The sequence below is a fragment of the Elephas maximus genome, chromosome 22 (assembly GCF_024166365.1).
Source record: "Elephas maximus indicus isolate mEleMax1 chromosome 22, mEleMax1 primary haplotype, whole genome shotgun sequence".
In the NCBI taxonomy this organism is placed as follows: domain Eukaryota; kingdom Metazoa; phylum Chordata; class Mammalia; order Proboscidea; family Elephantidae; genus Elephas; species Elephas maximus.
The window spans coordinates 74,807,455-74,830,030 of NC_064840.1; the positions used below are offsets into that span (position 1 = coordinate 74,807,455).

The following is a 22,576-nucleotide window of genomic DNA, read 5'->3' on the forward strand; positions in this document are numbered from 1 at the left end:
GGAATATGAGATACTAGAAAACTTTGACAGTTTGAATATCAAAAAATAATAAAATTAATTCCTCTACTCTATATGAGTTTTGGATTAACAAGCTTCGATTTATCTTCTATATTTTTTTAATATCTGACTTCTAGATTAATTCAGCAGGCAGATTTAAACTAAGCCTCAAGGCAAAGAGAAGCCCAATGTTTGAAAGTTACCAAGGAAGTAGGAGTCAGGCCCCATTAAGTAAAGTTTTAACAAAAATGAGCGTATCTAGGAAACGTGCGAATTTCTACTTGGCTGACATTATTCACTAGAATATTGTAACTCGGATGCTCTCTTGCTTTGCCCTGGGGAAACAACTAAACCCATTTAGTTTATAAACAAAAATAAATTCTTAATCAAGTCTTTTTTTTTTTTTTTTGGCACATAGAGATTCATAGTTTGAGTTCATGTTAACAGAGTGTAGACTTGCATCCTTCAATAAATTCATTCATTTAGAAATTTTTTTCTCAGCAACAGTAATTATGTTTAAAAAATACATGTTTAAGAAAGTTGTCTATTGAAGTGGAACACACGTACAGAAATATACATAAATCATAAGGATACATCTCAATGAATTTTCACATCTCAGTAACCAGTATCCAGATCAAGAAATAAAGGATGTAAGAAGTCATCCCTCACCACCACGATGGTGACAACTATCCTGATTTCTAACGTTATAGATTAGTTTTGCCTGTGTTTTGAATTTTATATAAATGGGACAATGTAATATATAATTCTTGTATACAGTTTCTTTGACTCAACATTATATCTGAGATCCATTCAGGTTGTTTTATATACCAATAGTTCATTAATTCTCATTGCTATATAATTATCCATTGTATGAAAATACCTCACGACTATGTATGCAAAAATTCTAAACAAAATGTTAACAAAATTAATTTAACAATGTATATAAAGGGTTGAAATGGAATGCATAAAGATCGATACACTAGGCATTAGTGAGCTGAATTGGACTGGTAGTGGCCATTTTGAATTGGACAGTCATATGGTCTACTATGCTGGGAATGACAACTTGAAGAGGAATGGCGCTGCATTCATCACCAAAAAGAACATTTCAAGATCTATCCTGAAGTACAATGGTGTCAATGTGAGGATTATATCCACACACCTACGAGGAAGACCAGTTAATATGACTGTTACTCAAATTTACGAACCAACCACTAAGGCCAAAGATGAAGAAATTGAAGATGTTTACCAACTTCTGCAGTCTGCAATTGATCAAACATGCAATCAAGATGTGTTCATAATTACTGGTGATGGGAAAGCAAAAGTTGAAAACAAAGAAGGATCAGTAGTTGGAAAATATGACCTCTGTGGATAGAAACAATGCCAAGATTGCATTTAAAAATTTTGCAAGACCAACAACTTCTTCATTGCAAGTACCTTTTGAAACAACACAAATGGTGACTATACACGTGGACCTCACCAGATGGAATACCCAGGAATCAAATCGACTACATTTGTGGAAAGAGATGTATATTCTACCTGAATTTAGAGCCATCTCAGGAATAGATTTTACCCATTGAACAGTAATAAGTAAAGACCAGACGAGTTGCGGAATGACATCAGGACATCATACCTGAAGAAACCAAGAGGTCATTAAAAAGACGGAAAAGGAAAAAAAGATCAAAATGGATGTCAGTAGAGAATCTGAAACTTGCTCTTGAACATAGAGTAGCTAAAGCAAAAGGAAGAAATGATGAAGTAAAAGAGCTGAACAGAAGATTTCAAAGGGCAGCACAAGAAGACAAAGTATTACAATGAAATGTGTGAACACCTAGAGTTAGAAAATCAAAAGTGAAGAACATGCTCAGCATTTCTCAAGCTGAAAGAACTGAAGAAAAAATTCAAGCCTAGGGTTGCAATACGGAAGAATTCTATATGGGGAACTACACAGGAAGCATCAGAAGAAAATGGAAGGAATACACAGAGCTACTTTACCAGAAAGAATTGGTTGAAAAGCAAAGATATTACCTTGAAGACTAAGGTGTGCCTGACCCAAGCCATGGTGTTTTCAATCACCTCATACGCATACGAAAGTTGGACATTGAACAAGGAAGACCGAAGAATTGACCCCTTTGAATTACGGTGTTGGCAAAGAATACTGAATGTATCATGGACTGCCAGAAGAAGGAACAAATTTGTCTTGGAAGAAATACAGCCAGAATGCTCCTTGGAAGCAAGGATGGCAAGACTTGGTCTCACATACTTTGGGCATGTTATCAGGAGGGATAATGGATTGTCACAGTGGCTGCAACGATGGGCTCAAGCATCACAGTGATTGTGAGGATGGTGCAGGACTGGGCAGTGTTTCATTCTTTTGTACACAGGGTCACTACGAGTTGGAATCAACTCTATAGCACCTAACAACAACAACAAATTGTGAATTGAAGACTGTTATTTAAAGATACAATGGCAACATTTAAAGTAAAACTAAGTTATGGTTAAAGTTTTCAGGAAGGGTTTATGAAGCTTTAGGTCAAAGGGTAAAGAAAGAAATCTATCTTAACTTAGGTCATTTTTAGATTCAAGAAATGTATTGAGAATCTTACTGACAGTATGCTTAATGGTTGACAAGTCACTTTTAATAGAAAAAGGGTAAGTTATAAATAAATAAGTTACAGTAATTACAGACACGGTGAATTACGTCTTTGTATAGACTCTCTTCCAGTCAAAAGCAACAGGTTGGCTATGTTGTTGTTAGATGACATCGAGTTGGTTCTGACTCATCGCGACCTCATACACAGCAGAACAAAACACTGCCTAGTCCTGCGCCACCCTCACAATGATTATTATGCTTAAGCCCATTGTTGCAGCCACCATGTCAGGCCATCTCATTGAGAGTCCTCCTCTTTTTCACTGACATCTCTACCAAACATGATGTCCTTCTCCAGAGACTGATCCCTCCTACAACATGTCCAAAGTATGTGAGACGAGGTCTCGCCATCCTTGCTTCCAAGGAGCATTCTGGTTGAACTTCTTCCAAGATAGATTTGTTCATTCTTTTGGCAGTCCATGGTATATTCAATATTCGTCACCAACACCACAATGCTGTTGGCTATAGGGGCAGAGAAAAGGGTGGTGTAATTCATAAAAGCCAAGAGCACCTAGATCCTGCACAGCAAACAGGCTCTTTATCTTTGCAATATACCTCTTACTTCCCTCCAACTTGCAATTTTATGTCCCCTGCTGCTGCCTCAGCTTCTCCTCCTCTTCCTTTTCTATTTCTCCCATTTATTTTCCTCTGCTCTCGGCTCCTCTCTTCCACCCGTTTACACACAACACCACCTCTCTCAGAGCAGATAGGAACATAAAATACATTGTGTTCTATCAGGCTAGAACATAAAATACATTGTGTTCTATCAGGATAGGAACATAAAATACATTGTGTTCTATCATGCACCATCACAGCCCAAATACGCATTAGCAAGGAACGTTGCTTTTAGTTGATGTTTATAATTTACACTGTAAATTTAATGTAAGGTCATTGAGGTGTTTGACTGTCTGCAGCATTACCTAAGGGAGTAAAGCACTGTTGAAATTATGTAAATACTCAGGTCTGCTTTATTATGGCGCATTATGAGTGAATGATGAAAGAGTCATTAGGTGTAAGTTGACAAAATGGATGTTTCCTTTCAAAACAGCACTCAGGTTTGTAGTTGTAACTCAATTTTATATTTCGGATATTTTCTCATAACTATGTTTTTTTTTTTTTTTATGCAAGAGTGAAGTCGAGCAAGAATATTAACATGGCGGGGATACAAAAAAGGCTCATTGTTACAAAACATGCAAAATCAGGCATATTCCTTTGGGCATTATAATACTTTTTAAATATATTGGATATAAAAGCCCAAAGTAGTAGAAGATTGTGAAACCTGAAGACTGTAAGACTTACAACCACCCTGAGGCCTATCTCTATTTTTCACACTGCAGAGCACCATGTCTTTTGTGCATTTGGGGCTCACAGTCGTTGTGCTGTGTTCTGTTTTGACTTTCGGTGTAGAACAGCAAAACAATATCTGTTTATTAAATTATTTTTACAGCTATGTTTATTTGGTATTTATAATAATTCTCTTCAAAATCCACTTTATCTTATTTATTTGATAAAAATATGTTGAAGTCATCACATAGGATGGCAGTCATGATCCCTTTGGAATCAAGTAGACCAGGGTTCAGAATAATGACTCAATCAATAACTTACTCATTGATTGACTTAAACTATCTCAGCCTTAATTTCCTTATCAATAAAATAGGTGTAATATAAGCTACCTTTGCATAACTGCGGTGAGCACCAAACACAAAATATGTAAATAGTCTTGCTCAATGCCGGAGATATAATGTATATGACATAAATGATGACTACTATTATTTTATTTTCAAATAGGTATTTTCATGATAAATAGCATAGATGCTAATCAAATAAATCAATGACATAAATATATACTTTAATTTTAACGGCTATTTTGAGATGTAATTCACATACCATAAAACACAATCTTTTAAAGTATACAATTCTATAGTGTTCAGAATATTCAGATTTGTTTAAGCATTGTCACTACCCAATTTTAGAACATTTTTATCACCCCAGGAAGAAAACCTATACCCGGTAGTAGTCACTCCCTACCCTACTCCCACCCCATTTCCCAGGCAATGACTAATCTACTTGCTATCTCAGTGAGAATTTTCTACTCTGGATGTTTCATAATAATGGGACCATACAACATATAGCTTTTTGTGTCTGGCTTCTTTCATTTAGCACAATGTTTTCATGGTTCCTCCATGGTGTAACATGTATCAGTGCTTCATTTATTGTTAAATAATATTCCAGTGTATAGTTCTACCACATTTGTTTATCCATTGATTTGTTGGTGGACATTTTTATAGTTTTCACCTTTTGGCTATTATGGAAAAGCTGCTGTGAGCACTCATGTTCAAGTTTCTGTGTGTGTATATGTTTTCCACTCTCTTGGGTGTGCACCTAGAAGTGGAGTCGCTGGGCCATACGGTAACTCCACAGGCAACGTTCTGATAAATTGCCACAACATCTTCCAATGTGGTTGCACCATTTTACAAGCCCACCAGTATCATATGAGGGTTCCATTCTCTCCATATCCTTACAAACATTTGTTATTTGCCTGTCTTTTTTACTTGGGTGTGAAGTGGTATCTCATTGTGGTTTTGATTTGCATTTCCTCACTGAATGATGATATTAAAACATCTTTTCATGTGCTTATACAACACTTGTGTATCTACTTTGGAGAAATGTCTTTTCAAATCCTTGGCCAGTTTAAAAAATCACATTATTTGTCATTTTTTTGTTAGAGTTTCAAGTGTTCTTTATATATTCTGGATACAAGTTCCTTATCTGATATGATTTACAAGTATTTTGTCCCATTTTTTTTTTCACTTTCTTGATGGTGTCCTTTGCACATATTTGTGCTTTTTGTTTTTTTTTAATTTTGATGAAGTCTAATTAATCTTTTTTTTTTTTCATCTGTTGCTTGTGCTTCTGATGCCATATCTAAGAAATCATTGGCTAATCCAAGGTCATGAAGATTTTCTTCTATTTTTTCTTCTAAGAGTTTAATAGCTTCAACTCTTACATTTAATTATATGGTGCAATTTAATTATTGTACATGGTGTGGGGTAGGCATCCATATTCGTTTCTTATACACTGATATCCAGTTTTCCTAGTATCGTTTATTGAAAAGACTTTTTCCTCATTGAGTTGTCTTGGAACCCTTTGTTGTAAATCAGTTACCCCATTGTAAGTATTCATTTCTGGGATCTCAATTTTAGTTCATTGATGTATATTATCTATCCTTTTGCCAGAACCATACTGTCTTGATTACTATAACTTTGTAGTCAGTTTTGAAATCAGGAGTTGTGAGTCCTCCAACTTAGTTTTTCAAGATTGTTTGATTATACTGGGTCCCTTCCATTTCCATATAAATTTTAGGATCATCTTGTAAATTTTAATCCCATGTTTTGTTTTGTTTTGTTAATATCTCTTCTGTCAATCTGTGTCTTTTGATTGAAAAGGTTAATTCATCTACATTTAAAGTAATTACTGACAAGGAAAAGCTTTCTTTTGCAATTTACTACGTATTTTCTGTGTCTTATACTTTTTTGTCCCTCATTTCCTTCAAAACTGCCTTCCTTTTTGTTTAATTCATTTTTTGTGGTGATCTGTTTTGATTCCCTTTTCATTTCATTTTATATATATGTTTTTAGATATTTTCTTTGTTGTTACCACGAGGATTATACTTGACATTCTAAGTGTATAATAATCTACTTTGAATTGAAACCAACCTATTTCAATAGCATGCTTGCTCTTATACAGCTCTGTATCCTCCTCATTTTTTGGTCACAAATTACATATTCATATATTGTGTGCCCAATGGCACAAATTTGTAACTATTTTTTATACATTTGTCTTTTAAATCATGCAGGACATAACGAGTAGATTTTCATACCAAAAATATATTAAAAACTGACCTTTACATTTGCCCATGAAATTACTTTTACCAGAGATCTGTATTTCTTCACAGGACTTTCACAGGCTTTTTAGTGTCCTTTCATTTCAACCTGAAGGGTTTCCTTTAGCATTTTCTTTAGGGCCAGTCTCATGGTAATGTACTCACTCAGCTTTTGTTTATCTGGAAATGCCTTCAGTTTGCCCCCAGTTTTGAAGGGCAGTTTTCCCAGATATAGAATTATGGGTTGACCTGTTTTTCTTTTAGCACTTTAAGTATGTCATCCTACTTGCCTTCTGACCTCCTTGGTTTCTGAGAAGAATACGCTGCTTAATCTTAGTAAAGATGATTCTCTTCTGTTTTGCTACTTTCAAATTTCTCAATTTATCTTTGGTTTTTGAGAACCAAAAAAACCAAACCCAGTGCCATCGAGTCAATTCTGACACCTAGTGACCCTATGGGACAGAGTAGAACTGCCCTGTAGAGTTTCAAGGAACGCCTGGTGGATTCAACTGTGGACCTTTTGGTTAGCAGCTGGAGCACTTAACCACTACACTTCTAGGGTTTCCTGGTTTTTGAGAGCTTGATTATAATTCATTTTGGTGTAGAACTCTTTGGGTTTATCCTATTTGGAGTTTGTAGAGCTTCTTACATGTGTATACTTATATCTTTTGTCAAGTTTGCAAAGTTTTCAGCTGTTATTTCTTCAAGTATTTCTTTTAACCATTTCTCTGTCTTTACTTTTTCTGGGACAACCATAATGCATGTATTGGTCCCTGTGATAGTGTCCCACAAATCTCTTAGGCTTTGTTCACTTTCCTCATTCTTTTTTTTTAATTTTTGTGGCTTAGACTAAAAAATGTAAATTATCTTATCTTCAAGTTTGCAGATTCTTTCATCTTTCTGCTCAAATCTGCTGTGGAACCCCTGTAGTGAATTTTTCATTTTAGTTACTATATTTTTCGGCTCCATTATTTCTGTTTGGTTTCTTTTTATAATTTCTATCTCTTTATGAATATTCTTATTTTGTTCATGCATTGTTTTCCTGGTTTTCTCTAGCTTTTTGTCAGTGTTTTCCTTTAGGTCTTTAAATACACTTAATACTGTTCTTTTAAAATCTTTACACAGTAAGTTCATTATCTGGGCTTCCACAGAGACCATTTCTGTCAATTTATTTTACTCTTTTGAGTGGGGTATCTCTTCCTGTTTCTTTGTATACCTTGTAATTTTTGTTGAAAACTGGATATTTGACTATTATAATGTAGTAACTCTGAAAATCAGATTTTTCCACTTCTCCAGGGTTTCTTGTTTTTTAATTGTTAAGACTATAGTATCTCATTTGTTTAGTGACTTCCCCAAGTCACTTTTGCAATGACTCCTTTCTAGTGGAGCCTGGGTGAAGCAGTGGTTAAGAGCTCAACTGCTAACCAAAAGGTCAGCAGTTCAAATTCACTAGCCACTCCTTGGAAACTTGATAGGGTAATTCTACTCTGTCCTATAGGGTCACTATGATTTGAAATTGACTCGATGGTACAGGTTTTGTTTTTTGGACCTTCCTGGTCATGCATGAATATTGAAGTCTTTGTTCTTTATTTTGCATTCAGGTAATGTTCACAGAGATTTCTTTGAATGGCAGAAAAAGCAAAAACTAAACAAAACCTCTCTGAGTCTCTGCAGGTTGGCTTTATCCCAGGTCACTCCTTCAACATTTAGCCAGGTTTCCATTGAGTCTAGGGATGAGCCTCAAGTGAAACCATAGAGCCTTCTCAGATATTTTGTGAGTATGCGTTTTGTCTTGGACATGCATGTGATTTTCTAAATTTCCCCATTTAGATGCATGTTTTGTATGCATTAATTTCCCAAAGAAACTCTCTCCTTGGCCTCTCCTTCTAATCTGTAGGCTTTGATTGTATGCCTCATTCTCAATCCTTAGTCCATGGGAGCGAGAGGTAGATAAAGTTTTCAAGCATTGTCTGCTAACTTTGCACCCTGCCTGAGCTCTGAAATAGGTCAAACAGAGAAGAGCACTTTGCATCAGTCCTTCAGGCAATCTTCCAGACAGGTTAGAATAGAAACACACAATAATTTGTTAATAAAGTCTGTTCTGCTCCCTCTGGAGCTGGAGATCGGTGTTCAGCTCTGGGAATGTGGGTTGATGCAACTTTGAAGCAGCCACCAAGTTGGGGAGCTGAAGGGGCATGGGCATGTAGAAAACCAAAGATTTCCTACCAATTTGACTTTGCCCTTTCCTTGATTGAGCATTTCCTTAGTTGCTGTCAATCTTTGACTGTTTTCCAGATTCTGAAAAGAAATTTTCAGTTTCTCCTTTGTGTATGTGTGTGTGTATTTCTGTTGTGGGGAAGGGTGCATGGAACTGCTTACACTGCCATCTTGTTCCAGAGTCCCCAATTTATGACTTCTTTCTAACTTAATGATTTTTAAAAACAAACCTCAGTGAAACATCAGAAGTGCCAAAGTTAAACATACTTAGATTTAACACGCTCCACTGAAGAATGTAGATATGGCTAATAAATAATGAGATTAGCTAAGTAAGATGGCCTGATGTTCTATCCATAAATTTTATTCAAACTCTACACCATTCTTTAGAGTGTAAACAGACATTTAGCATCTTCCTGATTCTAACGAATGACTTATTGCTACATTTTCCTTGGCTCATTATTAGATATAAAATTGTAAACTAAATTTAGATGCTGTCATATTAATATCAGCCTAGTACATGGGAAAACCAGGTGGCGTAGTGGTTAAGTGCTACGGCTGCTAACCAAAAGGTCAGCAGTTCGAATCCACCAGGCGCTCCTTGGAAACTCTACGGGGCAGTTCTACTCTGTCTTTCAGGGTTGCTATGAGTCAGAATCGACTCGATGGCAGTGGATTTGGTTTTGGGTTAGAGGTAGAGGTACATGAAAACAGGATTTTTTATTATGAAAGTATTTGCAAATACAGTGTATTCTACAAGAAATGTTATTATTAAAAATTTTTTACTATAGCCTTAGCATTTTCTAAGAGTTTTCTATTTGGTAAAATTACCCTAAATGAGTTTTAGAGAACTTTGAAGCACTGTATAAAGAGGTCATGTTAGTATAGATTTTTATAGTTATCCATTGCTAGTTACTTTCATGGTTGAGTCACCTGAATTTGATTCACCTTTCTCTGTGGTATCAGAAATACTTCACTGAGCTTAGAGATGACCTGTGCTTACTGTATTTTTTCCTGACTATATTTAGCTTATAGTAGGCATTCAAACAATTATAGAGGAAAGCATTGCCAATGAATATACAGAATTCATGGTCTATTTCAACTTTTTTTAAATCAAGTTATTGAAATATGTCCCTAACATTCTCACTTGACCTTAATTACTGACAATTTCATTTTGTTTACTAGCTCTCCATTTCAGGCTGCTTCTCACTTCGATTACTTCAGGGCATCGTTCATTTATAATGCGTTGCTCTCAGCTCTATGTATTTCTCTTGATTATACATAGCTTCTTGGTTCTATGGCAGGTGATTTTTTTTTTTTTTTTTTTTGCCATAGAAAGCTTTGGCTTTCCATTACCATACAGATTACTGTTCTTAATTAAAATGGGTAGATGTATAAATTGGAGCTGAAAGCATTTAGTTCCTCCTTGAAACTCTCCGTTCTGCCATCCATTACCTGAATCATTCTCTCTCACATTCACACTACCATTAACCAGAGGACAAAAAAAGAAATCTTCTGAATTAGATAGTCTGTACTGAGACAAATTAATCTTAGGAACTATAAAAAGTCACTTAATATTGCCCCTTTGTTTTCTTTTTGTTGTTGTTGTTGTTGTACAATGGAAATGATGAGTAATAGGCAATCAGACAAAATATAAAAGTGTGGATAATACATTACAGAAACTTTATTTCCAAATGGGTCTATTGTTTTTCCAGTAGTATTTAATACTAGGATGTTCAGATTATTTGAATTTAATTGTAGGGGATGAGATGGTTAATTCGATGGTGTTTTTAATCCAATTAGTAGAAATATAAGCCACTTGGGTAAAAATTGTAACAAAATAGGATATAATTTTAGAAATAAGAAGGGTCTGAAAGACCATGTAGTCCTGGCACCAGTGCATAGAATCCTTCCTTCCCTTACATACATGGCAGATGTCACAACACTTCCCTGAGGAGCCTGAACCTTCCACTCAGCAAAGGATGTCAAGGAGCCTCTTCCAGTAGCTTAGATTTGTCCACTGGGATTAAACCTAGCTACCATAACCCTGGTGGTGTAGTGATTAAGTGCTACGGCTGCTAACCAAAGGGTCGGCAGTTTGAATCCGCCAGGCGCTCCTTGGAAACTCTACAGGGCAGTTCTACTCTGTCCTATAGGGTCGCTATGAATAGGAATCGACTTGACAGCACTGGGTTTGTTTTTTTTTTACCATAATTTATCTAATCCAATATCTTTATTCTATAGATGAAACTGGGAGGCCGATGAATCAAATTCATTTCTGTAAGGTCATAAAAAGTTATTCCCAAAGTGAAAATGAGAACTCAATTTCCTCCCTATCTGTATAGTATTTTTGGACCTCATCAAACTGACCTCCACCTAATCCCTCACTACTCTATTGCTAATCATACACACACACACACACACACGCACTCACACACTCACAAAGTCAGGATGAATATATGCATACCCACATATTAGAGCTGAGGTGAATAACAGCTTAAGATCTAAGTTATTGTGAGGGCTTCCTAATATTTAGTTTGAAACAAAAGGCCACAACATTCTCACTTAAGGTTAGCACACAGCAGTTGGCTATTGTACTTTCTGATGAAATCACAAAATCCAACCATGTATATCTCAAAGACAGGCATTTTGTGTATTTCAATTTATACAGCACATTAAACAATTGCTAAGCATCAGCTCTGGAGCCCTGCTGGTGTAATGGTTAAGAGTTCAGCTGCTAACCAAAAATGGGCAGTTCAAATCCACCTGCCACTCCTTGGAAACCCTATGGGGCAGTTCTACAATAGGGTCACAATGACTCAGAATCAGACTTGACAGCAATGGGTTGTGTTTTTTTTTAATGGGTTTAAGCATCAACTATATCATAAATATTTTACTTTCAATTTTATATGTACACATTTTTGTGTTTGATTGTTATTTCTTTCCTAAGAAATCTTGAAATAATGGAGTGAATGATGTAAATTAAAAATTTATTTTTTTACTGAGATATAATTCACATATCATAAAATCCATCTTTTTAAAGGGTACAGTGGTTTTCAGTATATTCACAAAGCTTTGGTACCATCACCACTAATTAAAAAACATTTTCATGATCCTCAAAAGAAAACCCACACCCATGAATAGTCAGTCATTCTCTAGTTGCCCTTTCTACATCTGCTAACAACCATGTAATACACACATACATGCATACATATATATTACAGTCGTTTTAACTCTATGTATTTATCTATTTTGGACATTTCCTATAAATTGAATCATACAATATATAGCCTTTCATGTCTGCCTTCTTTCATTTTGCATGATGTTTGTGCTTGCTTATTGAAATCTTCTTTCATAGCTTTATGATTTCTTTAGCATTTTTAGTATCATTACCTTTTAGTATATTAGAGAAAGTGTCTTTCAATCACTATAATCAATGTTTTTAATTTGCTAGATGTTTTATTTACTATAATCTCAAATTTTAAATACAAGGAAACCTGTGAATGCCGGAACACAACAGGGCTGACTTGTTTCTCTGTGTCTCGCACTTTTTCCGCCTTTGACTGGGTACAGTCTTCCACCTTTCCTGCACTCTCTATTAGTGGAAGATATCTGAGCTTTCCTTCTCTGACAGCTTTCTGTCTTACATAGGTTCTGGCTTTCGCGGGTTTTACTGTGTTATGGTTTTATCCTTATAGTATGTGATATTGAGAAAAAGAAGTGGGCTATCAAATAGAAAAATCAAGAGAAATAGGGAAGTGTAATTAGACCTATTTCCTCAAATCTGTATTTGTTCTCTGTATTGGAATATATATATGTACATATGTATGAATTTTTATTTTAACGAATTGAATTTTTTTTTAATTAGGATATTATCAAGTCACTGTCCTTTTGAAAAGATTCCTCAGTTTCCTTAATATTTATACTCAGTTTTGTCAGTAAATTTGAATTTAGAAGGAAAAATACAGAGTTAAAACAGTTTTGTTTTTTTTTTTCATTAAGGCTTTAGGTGGGGTGGTTTTAGTAGATGTTTAAAAAAAGGAGTAATTAAAGTTAGCAGGGCTAATAATCCCTCATCATTTCATAAAATTGAATATAAAGTTTTAAACGCAAATTTTGCATCTAAATAAGATAGAATTCCATTTTTAAACAAAGCATGGAATCAATCCAAATTATACTGTTCTCTTTTCTATTTTAAAATGTTTATTGAACTATGCCCATAGCGCTACAAATTCAACCTGAAATCAAGTCAACAAATGAAATCTCTGTATGCAAATAAGTTGCAAAATAGCATTTGCTTATACAACAAAAACATTATTACAACAGTGTTGTGTCGTCCTGTGTTGTGGCTCATTGATTCGGCTCCCTGCTCGTTGTGATGCACACATCTGCTGACAAGAGATTTATCACCCACCCTGTAATTAAACTGGTGAAGAATGATGCAGGAGTCATGATTGCGGGAATAACGATTGCCTCCTATTCTCTTTTTTGGCAAATTTTAGGAGATTTTTAAAACTTTTGGAGATAGAACCCTAATTGAAACTTACTAAAGATTTTAAAGATATTACCATCTTTTTATATAAATCCCAGAATTACATTTCACGTCATCAGCTTTTTTGTGGTTCCTTGCTGTGTTATGGCTATGTAGGAAACCCTGGTGTCTGAGTGGTTAAGAGCTATAGATGCTAACCAAAAAGATGGCAGTTCAAGTCCACTAGCTGCTATGAGTCTGAAACAACTTGACAGCAATGGATTTCATAGTTCTAGGAGGAGCTATATCTACCATTAAAGGCAATCAGATACCTCTCCTATTTTTAAATGTTTTTATGCATGAAAAATCTCTAGCTTTTTTTTTTAAATAGCCTCTTCCAATATGGAAATCCTGGTGGTATACTGATTAAGTGTTATGGCTGCTAACCAAAAGGTCAGCAGTTCAATTCACCAGGCACTCCTTGGAAACTCTCTGGGACAGTTGTACTTTGTCTTATACGGTTGCTATGAGTCGGAATCGACTCCATGGCAATGGTTTTTTTTGGTTTATCCAAGATGGAGGTTTCTGGGTGGTGCAAACAGTTTGCTATCAGCCAAAATGTTGGTGGTTCAAATCATCCAGTAGTGCTGTGAACAAAAGGCTTGATGATCTGCTACCATCAAGATTATAGCCAAGAAAACCCTGTGGAGCACAGTCCTACTCTCAAACACAGGATCACCATAAGATGGAATCAACTGCATAGCAACGTGTCTGCTTGCTTTTTATTCCAATATGGAATAACATCAATGGCAGGTTGTTATAGTGGAAATGTTGCCATTGAAGTCCATGTATAAGATGATAGGGATCATTTATTAGGGTTTCAGGAGTTTGAAGCTGGGTGGTGGGGAGCAAATGGGGTACCATTAAGGGAAACAGGGTACTTAGCAAAGTTTTAGGAAAAGAGATAAAATATCTATAATGATGACAAGTCACCATTTGTTCATCTGCATTATAATTTATTGCCCTCTCGATTCAGACTCATAGCGACCCTACGGGACAGAGTAGAACTGCCCCATAGAGTTCCCAAGGCTGCCATCTTCACATCCCTCGGGGTGCCTGGTGGATTCCAATTGCAAACCTTTGGGTTGGCAGCCAAGCACTTAACTACCAGGACTCTTTTCTAGCACATAAATACTTTCGATGATATTTAGTATAATTTAAGTATTAAATGTATTTTTATCACATTAGAATTTTTAACTCTGTGAATTCATAAGTAAAACTCATGAAACATTTAAAAAAACAATTTGAGTAATTAGTTAGAATTCTCCATTTTCAACCACACCAGGCAATCAAACGTTTACTATAATTTCACATTGATATACATTATGGGCTGCTGTTTCATGTATGATAAAGAAAATATAGTTCTTGTTGATTTAAAATTGTCACTTCATACATTATTAACCCCTTTCTGTGTGAAACGTGAATGCCCCTGAAGTTTGCTTTATTTTCAACTAGAAAGACACTGCACATTTACCAAGTACTGCTACTTGGAAACAAGGGCAATATCATTGGACAAAACAAATCCCTGACTTAAAATGCCTTTTCTCTCATTTTTAAACATTCCATTTACATGACTCTTTCTACATCCCATATTCATTTTTACATACTTACTAATGAATAACGTTTTAGTAAAAATATCACTGTAGATTAAACCCCATTAATATCTTGATATACTGTACTTAAAATTAGAGTATCTTGGTTAAGTCATGGTTTTAGCCCAGAGAAATGTCCTTGGACTTATTTCTTACAAACAAATTTATACTCTTAAAGAGATGATGAGCTCTTGCAGGAAACTGGCTGGATTTGTCATAAGATTGTACCAATAAAAGTTAATGACTGATTATAATTTCAATTAAATACTTAATTTTGTTAACGTGAAAAAACCACATACTTCGTTAGCTCACCATTTGTAGTGGTTTAAAAAAGAACTATGCATCATTTCCTCCCTCAAAAACAACAAGTTTAAAATGAACACTTATTCAGTGAAATGAAATTAGTGGCATATGAAAACAAGTATATGAGTTACTTCACCAATGAGTTATAGGAGATAAATTAGGAACAAAGCCATGTACTTGGAGATTCAGTAACTAGCTTACTCATTAATTTGAAAAGGTGAAAGCCCCATATAACTAAAAAAAAAAAAGAGATAATTGAAAGGAAAGTAAAAATCAGTTAAATTGGTCACCTGTACCCTAATAAATTACAGCATTTTTAAATCATGAAAATCACCAACAAAAGTACACTTGTTAAGCATTCCGTAGCAACCTCTCATTTGTCTGAGCTCAGACGATTTGTCTGGCCCGATAAGAAAACAGGATAGTGAAATTATCTCTTCTGTTCACCTGGCTTCATAGCTTCCTTCCCATGGTTTTCCTGGCACCGTAGAACACTTCAATTATTTTCAGAATCTTGGAGATACTCTCTACACACTCCTGTGACCCTCTTGGATTCTTTTCTTATTTAAAAAATCGTCGCAGATCACTTGAATTAAATAGCTTTCATCGTTTGTCCCTATCCTTACCACGCTTCTACATAACTTCACTAAGACCAGTTAGATTTTCTTAGAGAGTCTAGGAAAATGCTGAATGCATCCTGCCAAGAAGCAGCCAGATTTTGGAACTTTGACCTCCAAGCGTCTGATCTAGCAGGAGAAAATAATGCCCTTCCTCTTTCTCCCCACGTCGACCCTCACCCCCAATTCCTTGAGGTGATGTTTCTTGGCCCTAACCTATGCTCTGCTAGCCTCTCCAGCTACATGAAAAATGCTGAACGAACAAGTGAAATACCGTTTGTTTGAGATAACCGAATGTTCAACGCCACCAAATAACATGCTGGTGGTTGTTTTTGAAAACATCCCAAACACAAACAGATTCTAAAAAGTAATCGCACAGGTGTATACTCCTTAGTACTATAATTCCATATAGTAAATCCTTTACTAGACTATTCCTTAATACTGCGTTTCAAAAACAAATTAATTCATCATGACTTGGATAGAACTTCTAGGGCACAAATCACACAATAACAAAGAGGTCATAAACAAAGGATTTCTATAAACGCCACTAAATTATAAGAAAAAAAGAAAACGACCTGCTTTAATACTAAGGGAGTGATGTTAGATTGAGGTTTAACGATATTATTAAAAATAATTTAATTACTGTTGATGGCATGGAAATAGCACTTCAAGATTTCAGGTATTTATTAAGATACAGTTTAAAAATAATTCAATAAAATGTTTCATAATATAGAAAAATCACATTATAGAATATTCTGGAATACGCATTACAGAAAATTTGTTTTAAATAGCCAACTGTTTAAAGGATGGCTAAGCATTTCCACTAGTGGTTTTCAAGCTGCATTTTTTTGGAGCTCTAGGGATTTTTCCAGAAACACTGGTGGCGTAATGGATAAGAGCTACGGCTGCTAACCAAAATGTTGGCAGTTTGAATTTACCAAATGCTCCCTGGAAACCCTGTGGGGCAGTTCTACTCTGTCTTTTAGGGTTTCTATGAGTCGGAATCAGCTCGACGGTAACGGGATTGGTTTGTTTGTCTTTTAGGGGTTTCCCCCATACAATTGGCTCTGTAGAATACATATCAGCATCTATAGAATGGTTTTACGCTCCTGGATTATATCATATACACCTATACACTCTTGCTCCCTGGTAATCTATTCTCCACACAGCGGTTAGAGGGAAACATTGAAAAACTGAACTTTGCCACCAATCTGCTCTCTGCTCCAGAGGAAACATGCTGGCTATCTGTGTGTTTTCTTAGATTAGGACTATGACGATTTAGTTTTACCCAAAGTAAGGTGGTCTTTGTCCTGGGTTCCTGAGAAATAACCCTTGGAGTAACTGGGATACCTTGGTCTGGGATACAGGATGTCTTAGTTATCTAGTGCTGCTGTATCAGAAATACCACGAGTGGATGGCTTTAACAAAGAGAAATTTATTTCCTCACAGTACAGTAGGCTAGAAGTCCAAACTCAGGGCGACAGCTCCAGGGGAAGGTTTTCTCCCTTTGTGGGCTCTGGAGGAAGGTTCTTGTCCTCAATCCTCCTCTGGTCGAGGAGCTTGTCAGGCACAGGGACGCCGGGTCCAAAGGACACACTCTGCTCCTGATGCTGCTTTCTCGGGGGTATAAGGTCACCCCTCTCTGTTAGCTTCCCTTTCCTTTTATCTCTTGAGAGATAAACGGTGGTGCAGGCCACACCCCAGGGAAACTCCCTTTATATTGGATGAGGAACGTGACTTGGTAAAGGAGTTACAATCCCACCCTAATCCTCTTTAACATAAAATTATGATCACAAAATGGAGGACAATCGCAGAATACTGTGGATCATGGCCTAACCAAGTTGATACACACATTTTTGCAGGGACATAATTCAATCTATGACATTCCAAAAACCCTTCGGCCTCCACCAAATCACACCCTTGCAACATGCAAAACATATTAACCCCATCATATCATAGCAAAAGTCTTAACTCCAAGTCCAAAATTCAAAAATTCCTCCTCATCTGTCAAATCTAGAACAGAAGTTATCTGCTTCCAAGGGTACAACGGCAGAACAGGCACAAGCTAGATATTTCCATTACAAATAGGAGAAACTGGAGGGAAAGAAGACATAAAAGACACCAAGCAAGTCAGCAGAACACATTACATTAGCCCCCAAGGCTTGAAAATAATCCTCTGTTCTCTGAGACAATTTACACAATAACGCTGCCCTCGAAGAAACTCACTTCCGTAGAGTTGATTCCAACTCATAGCGACGCTATAGGACAGAGTAGAACTGCCCCATAGAGTTTCCAAGGAGCGCCTGGCGGATTCGAACAGCTGACCTCTTAGTTAGGAGCAGTAGCACTTAACCACTATGCCACCAGGTTTTCCAAACTCTAGGTATTGGCCACATTCTCCTGATTCTCAGTGGAGGCCCCTCGGCCCTGGGCATCTGCTCCGCCTTCCAGGCCCACTGCGACAGCAACTCCGTGCAACTCCGCTCCCTCGGCTTTAGGCCACCATTCTCCTAGTCCATCTGAGTGGTAACTCCACCCTTAGAAACACCAGAGGCCATGGCTCCACCCTTTGAAACCCCTGAGGTCATGGCCTTACCTTATGAGACTGAGGCAGCTCGGTTTCTTGTGTTCCTTGTCTCCTCAGCTTCTATTTCCTGGTTTCTTGGCCTCTCGGCTCCCGGATCTCATGCTCACATCTGCCCTGTTGGGGCAAGTGTTCCAAAGCTCTGTAGCTCCACCAACAAGTACCTGGAAGCACCTTACTCTGCCAGGAAGCCTCCTGCACACAGGCCCTCAGCTCGCTCTGTGGGTCGGCTCCAGCGCGTTTCACACTCATCTCCTGGTTCTGCGGCTGCCGCTTCTCTACAACTGCTGCTCCAGTCAGTTTCAAAACCGCTTCCACATTGTAGGTATCTGTTAGAGCAACTCCCCACTCTCTCAGTACCAAATTCTGTCGTAGTCATCTAGTGCTGCTATAACAGAAATACCACAGTGGATGGCTTTAACAAAGAGAAATTTATTTCCTCACAGCACAGTAGGCTAAAAGTCCAAATTTGGCGCTTCAGCTCTGGCGGAAGGCTTTTCTCTCTGTCGGCTCTGGAGGAAGGTCCTTGACCTCAGTCTTGCCCAGGTTGAGGAGTTTCTCAGATGCAGGGACCCTAAGTCCGAAGGATACGCTCAGCCTCTGCTGCTGCTTTCCTGGTGGTAGGAGTTCCCCCCTCTCTGGTAGCTTCCCTTTCCACACTCCAGTGAAACTCTTTCAACACGGGATAGGCTTGGTTCTAGGTTTAAAGAGTGTCTCAGGGCGATAGTCTTGGGAAGTCTATCTGGGACGTAGTAGAACTGCCACGAAAGGACTTCTAGGCTGTAATCTATGCTGGAGCAGATCGTCAGGGCTTTTCTCCAACGGAGCTGCTGGGTGGGTTCGAACTACCAACCTTTCGGCTGGTGAGCACTTTAACTGTTGTGCCACCAGATGTATTCATATCACAGTACGGTTGTTGCTGATATCTTGCAATATTGCTTATAATCCCCATTACTTTAAAATTACCGTATTTATTAGAGCTGATGTTAGACATGCTGCTAGATTGCAAGGGATGCCAGAATTTTTCTAGAGCCTTCATGCCACTTAGTTGGCCAGATAACCTCGCAACCCTGTGCCTCCTGGGTAATCATAAGCCCACTGTAAAGCTGAAGCGGGCAGAGGGTTATTGACCATCCCATAATAGTTGTTTTTCAGAAAAGTCTACTCTTGTTACAGTTCTGTTACAACTTTTACAACACCTCACCATGATTGGTCGATTCCCCAGGTTTCCTCTTTTCCCCTGGCAGAAGGCCGAGGGGCAGGGCACCAACTCCAAATTTATAGGCTATATGACCTTCCTGGGTTGGCAGAAGCCAGCGGTCCCATTTTTTTAGGGCTGTGCGCAGTATTTTTAGAGCTGTGTGCAAAAACTCACTCACAAAAATTATGCGGACTGTGCACGCATAGCAGGCCTGAAGAACCTCCCCTCACTGTTCATGCCTGTGTATGTCACTCCCTATATAAGGAGCAAATCTGCCTTAGTTCAGGGAGCTGGCAGCCTTAGGTCACGAGACCCTGCCTGCCTCCCAGTTTGCAAACTGAATAAAAGTTTTTGTTCTTCCAACCCCACGTCTGGCTGACTTCAATTTGCTAGTCTGCTGGGCAAGAACCTATTAGTTGTTGACTTCAAAGTTGCACGTTTATATGTTGGTTCTGACATCTTCGTTGTTTTCTTCTTGTTGTTAGGTGCTATAGAGTTGGTTCTGACTCACAGCGAGCCTACAGAACAGAACTTACTAATGAATAATGTTTTAATAAAAATATCACTGTAGATTAAACCCCATTAATATCTTGATATACTGTACTTAAAATTAGAGTATCTTGGTTAAGTCATGGTTTTAGCCCAGAGAAATGTCCTTTGACATATTTCTTAAAAACAAATTTATACCCCATAGGACTTCCAAGGAGCGGCTGATGGATTTGAACTACTGACTTTTTGGTTAGCAGCCAAGCTCTTAACCACTACATCACCAGGATTCCTCCTTTATTTTCTAGTATTCCCAAAATACAACCGTTCGCCGATTAACATGTGAAATGAAGTTTGTTGTTTTTTTTTTTTGGATAATGGCATTTTGTTATAATTAATCTAATCTAGTCTGGCACATTTAATTTTATGCGTTTTGAAATCCTATCCTAAGGAGGGGTCCATAGGCTCCAACAGACTGTCAAAGTGTTCATGGCACAAATAAGTGAAGAAATCTTTGGGTAGAGGAATAAAACTGTACATATGAAACACTAGATTCTGGCCTATGTGAAATGTTCAATGAACAGTCAGCTGTTATTCTTAAAATGTGGGCTTTCAGAGAGCAGGAATCAAATCCTTCCCATTTCTGCATTCACAGTGCCCAATACAATGGTCTGTTGCTCAGTGCACGCTAAATGAACTGAGCGGTGTCTGGGTTGGCTTCTCAGGCCCCCAGTTAGGTCTGAAAGGAACAGCTGTGAAGTTGCGGGGTGGCATCTCAGCATCCAGGAGGCTATGGGGGTAACTGTTAGAACCTTTTAGAGTGCTCAATATGCAACACATAGCAGTGTTGCTAAAAATGTCCTAGTGGAATAGAGATTGCCAGTATCCAGAGGGATCAGGTCTTTAGTTATTTCTCAAAGCTTTCCCCATCTTCTAACAAGGCAATTAGGTCTGTCCAAAGCTCCAGGTAGTGGTAGAATAACAGGGCCCTTCGAGGCACAGTGGTTGAGAGATACGGCTGCTAGCCAAAAAATCAGCGGTTCAAATCCACCAGCAGCTCCTTGGAAACACTATGGGGTAGTTCTACTTCTGTCCTCCTGGCTTGCTTTGAGTCAGAATTGACTCAGTGGCAATGGATTTGGGTTTTTATAGGGTCTCTATGAGTCAGAACTGACTCCACTACAAAGGGTTTGGTTTGGCTTGGTTTTGGGTTTAGTATATCAGAGAGCCCTGGTGGTGTAGTGGTTAAGCGTTTGTCTGCTAACCAAAAGGTTTGCAACTCAAATCCACCAGCTGCTTCTTGGAAACCTTATGGGGCAGTGACACCCTGTTCTGTAGTGTCAGCATGAGTTGGGATGGACCCCACGGCAACACCTTTGGCTTCAGTTTTTTTGGTATAGGGTTGGTATGAGTTGGAATAGACCAGAGGTCAACAGTTTGGGTTTTTTTTTTTTTTTTTTCCTGAGTTGTTTTAGTATATTTTCAAGGAGCCCTGGTGTCCCAGTGGTGAAGCTCTCCGCTGCTAACCAAAAGGCCTGTGGTTCAAACTCAGCACCCGCTCTGCAAGAGAAAGGTGTGATAGTCTGCTTCAGTAAAGATTACAACCTTGGGAACCCCGTGAGGCAGGTCTACCCTTTCCCATATGGTCACTGAGTCGTAATTAACTCAATGGCACTAGGTTTTTGTTTGGTTTTAGTACATTCCTAGGAGCTAGCAGTGATATGAAGTAGCCCTGATGGCGCAGTGGTTAATCCATCAAGTGCTAGCCAAAAGGTCGATGGTTTGAAGCCACCAGCGCTCCGCGGGAGAAAGACCTGGCAGGCTGCTTGCACAGAGATTGGCGTCCGGGGAACCCTAGGAGGTCCCTGTAAATTGGCACGGACTCAGCGCAGACAGCAGCCCGACCCGCGCGCACCCGCCCGGACCCGACGCCCGCAGGTCCCGGCGCAGCGCTGCGCGCACCGGTCCGCGCCCTCGCCACGCCCACTTCCTGCGCGGTCCCGGGCCTTTCCAGGACCCTCCGCCGGGGAACCGGATGCGCCGCCAGGCTCCTCCTCCGCCAGGCTCCTCCTCCGCGTCCTCGACCGCCGCCCGGGCTCCTCGCGAAACCGCTGCCAGCCGGCGGGCCCCGCGGGTCGCGACGCCGGGAGGAGCTGGGCGCGCACGGCTACCGCGCGTGGAGGAGACACGGCCCCGCGGCGATGGGGGCCGGGGGCGCTCCTTCACGCCGCAGGCAGGCGGCACGGCGGCCGCGGGCCCTGCCCACCGGGAGCTTCCCCTTCCTCCTCCTCCTGCTCCTCCTGTGCATCCAGCTCGGGGGAGGACAGAAGAAGAAGGAGGTAGAGCGCAGCCCCTGGCCTTTCCCTGCGGTCCCTGCGGTCGGGCGGCCGGGCGGGCCCCGTTGCTAGGCAGCGCGGGGCGTTGCTAGGCAGCGGGCGGCGAGCGTGGGCGGCGTGGCCGGGCGGGAGGCGAGCTGGTGGGCGGCCGTGGGGCGAGGTGGCCGTGGGGCGAGGCGGCCGTG

At 39.0% G+C, this 22,576-nt stretch overlaps 1 protein-coding gene across 3 annotated transcripts in view; it reads left to right on the plus strand.

Moving 5' to 3' along the window:
- Positions 1 to 22,106: 22,106 nt before the first annotated feature.
- Positions 22,107 to 22,576, plus strand: part of TUSC3 (tumor suppressor candidate 3) — a 149,013-nt gene continuing 148,543 nt past the window's right edge. For 2 of the 3 annotated variants that reach the window (XM_049865208.1, XM_049865207.1), the window contains exon 1: positions 22,107 to 22,394. In XM_049865208.1, the coding sequence (XP_049721165.1) occupies positions 22,257 to 22,394 (138 nt within the window). In that variant the 5' untranslated portion in view covers positions 22,107 to 22,256. The remainder of the gene's footprint in view (positions 22,395 to 22,576) is intronic. The other variant, XM_049865209.1, reaches the window with a different exon arrangement.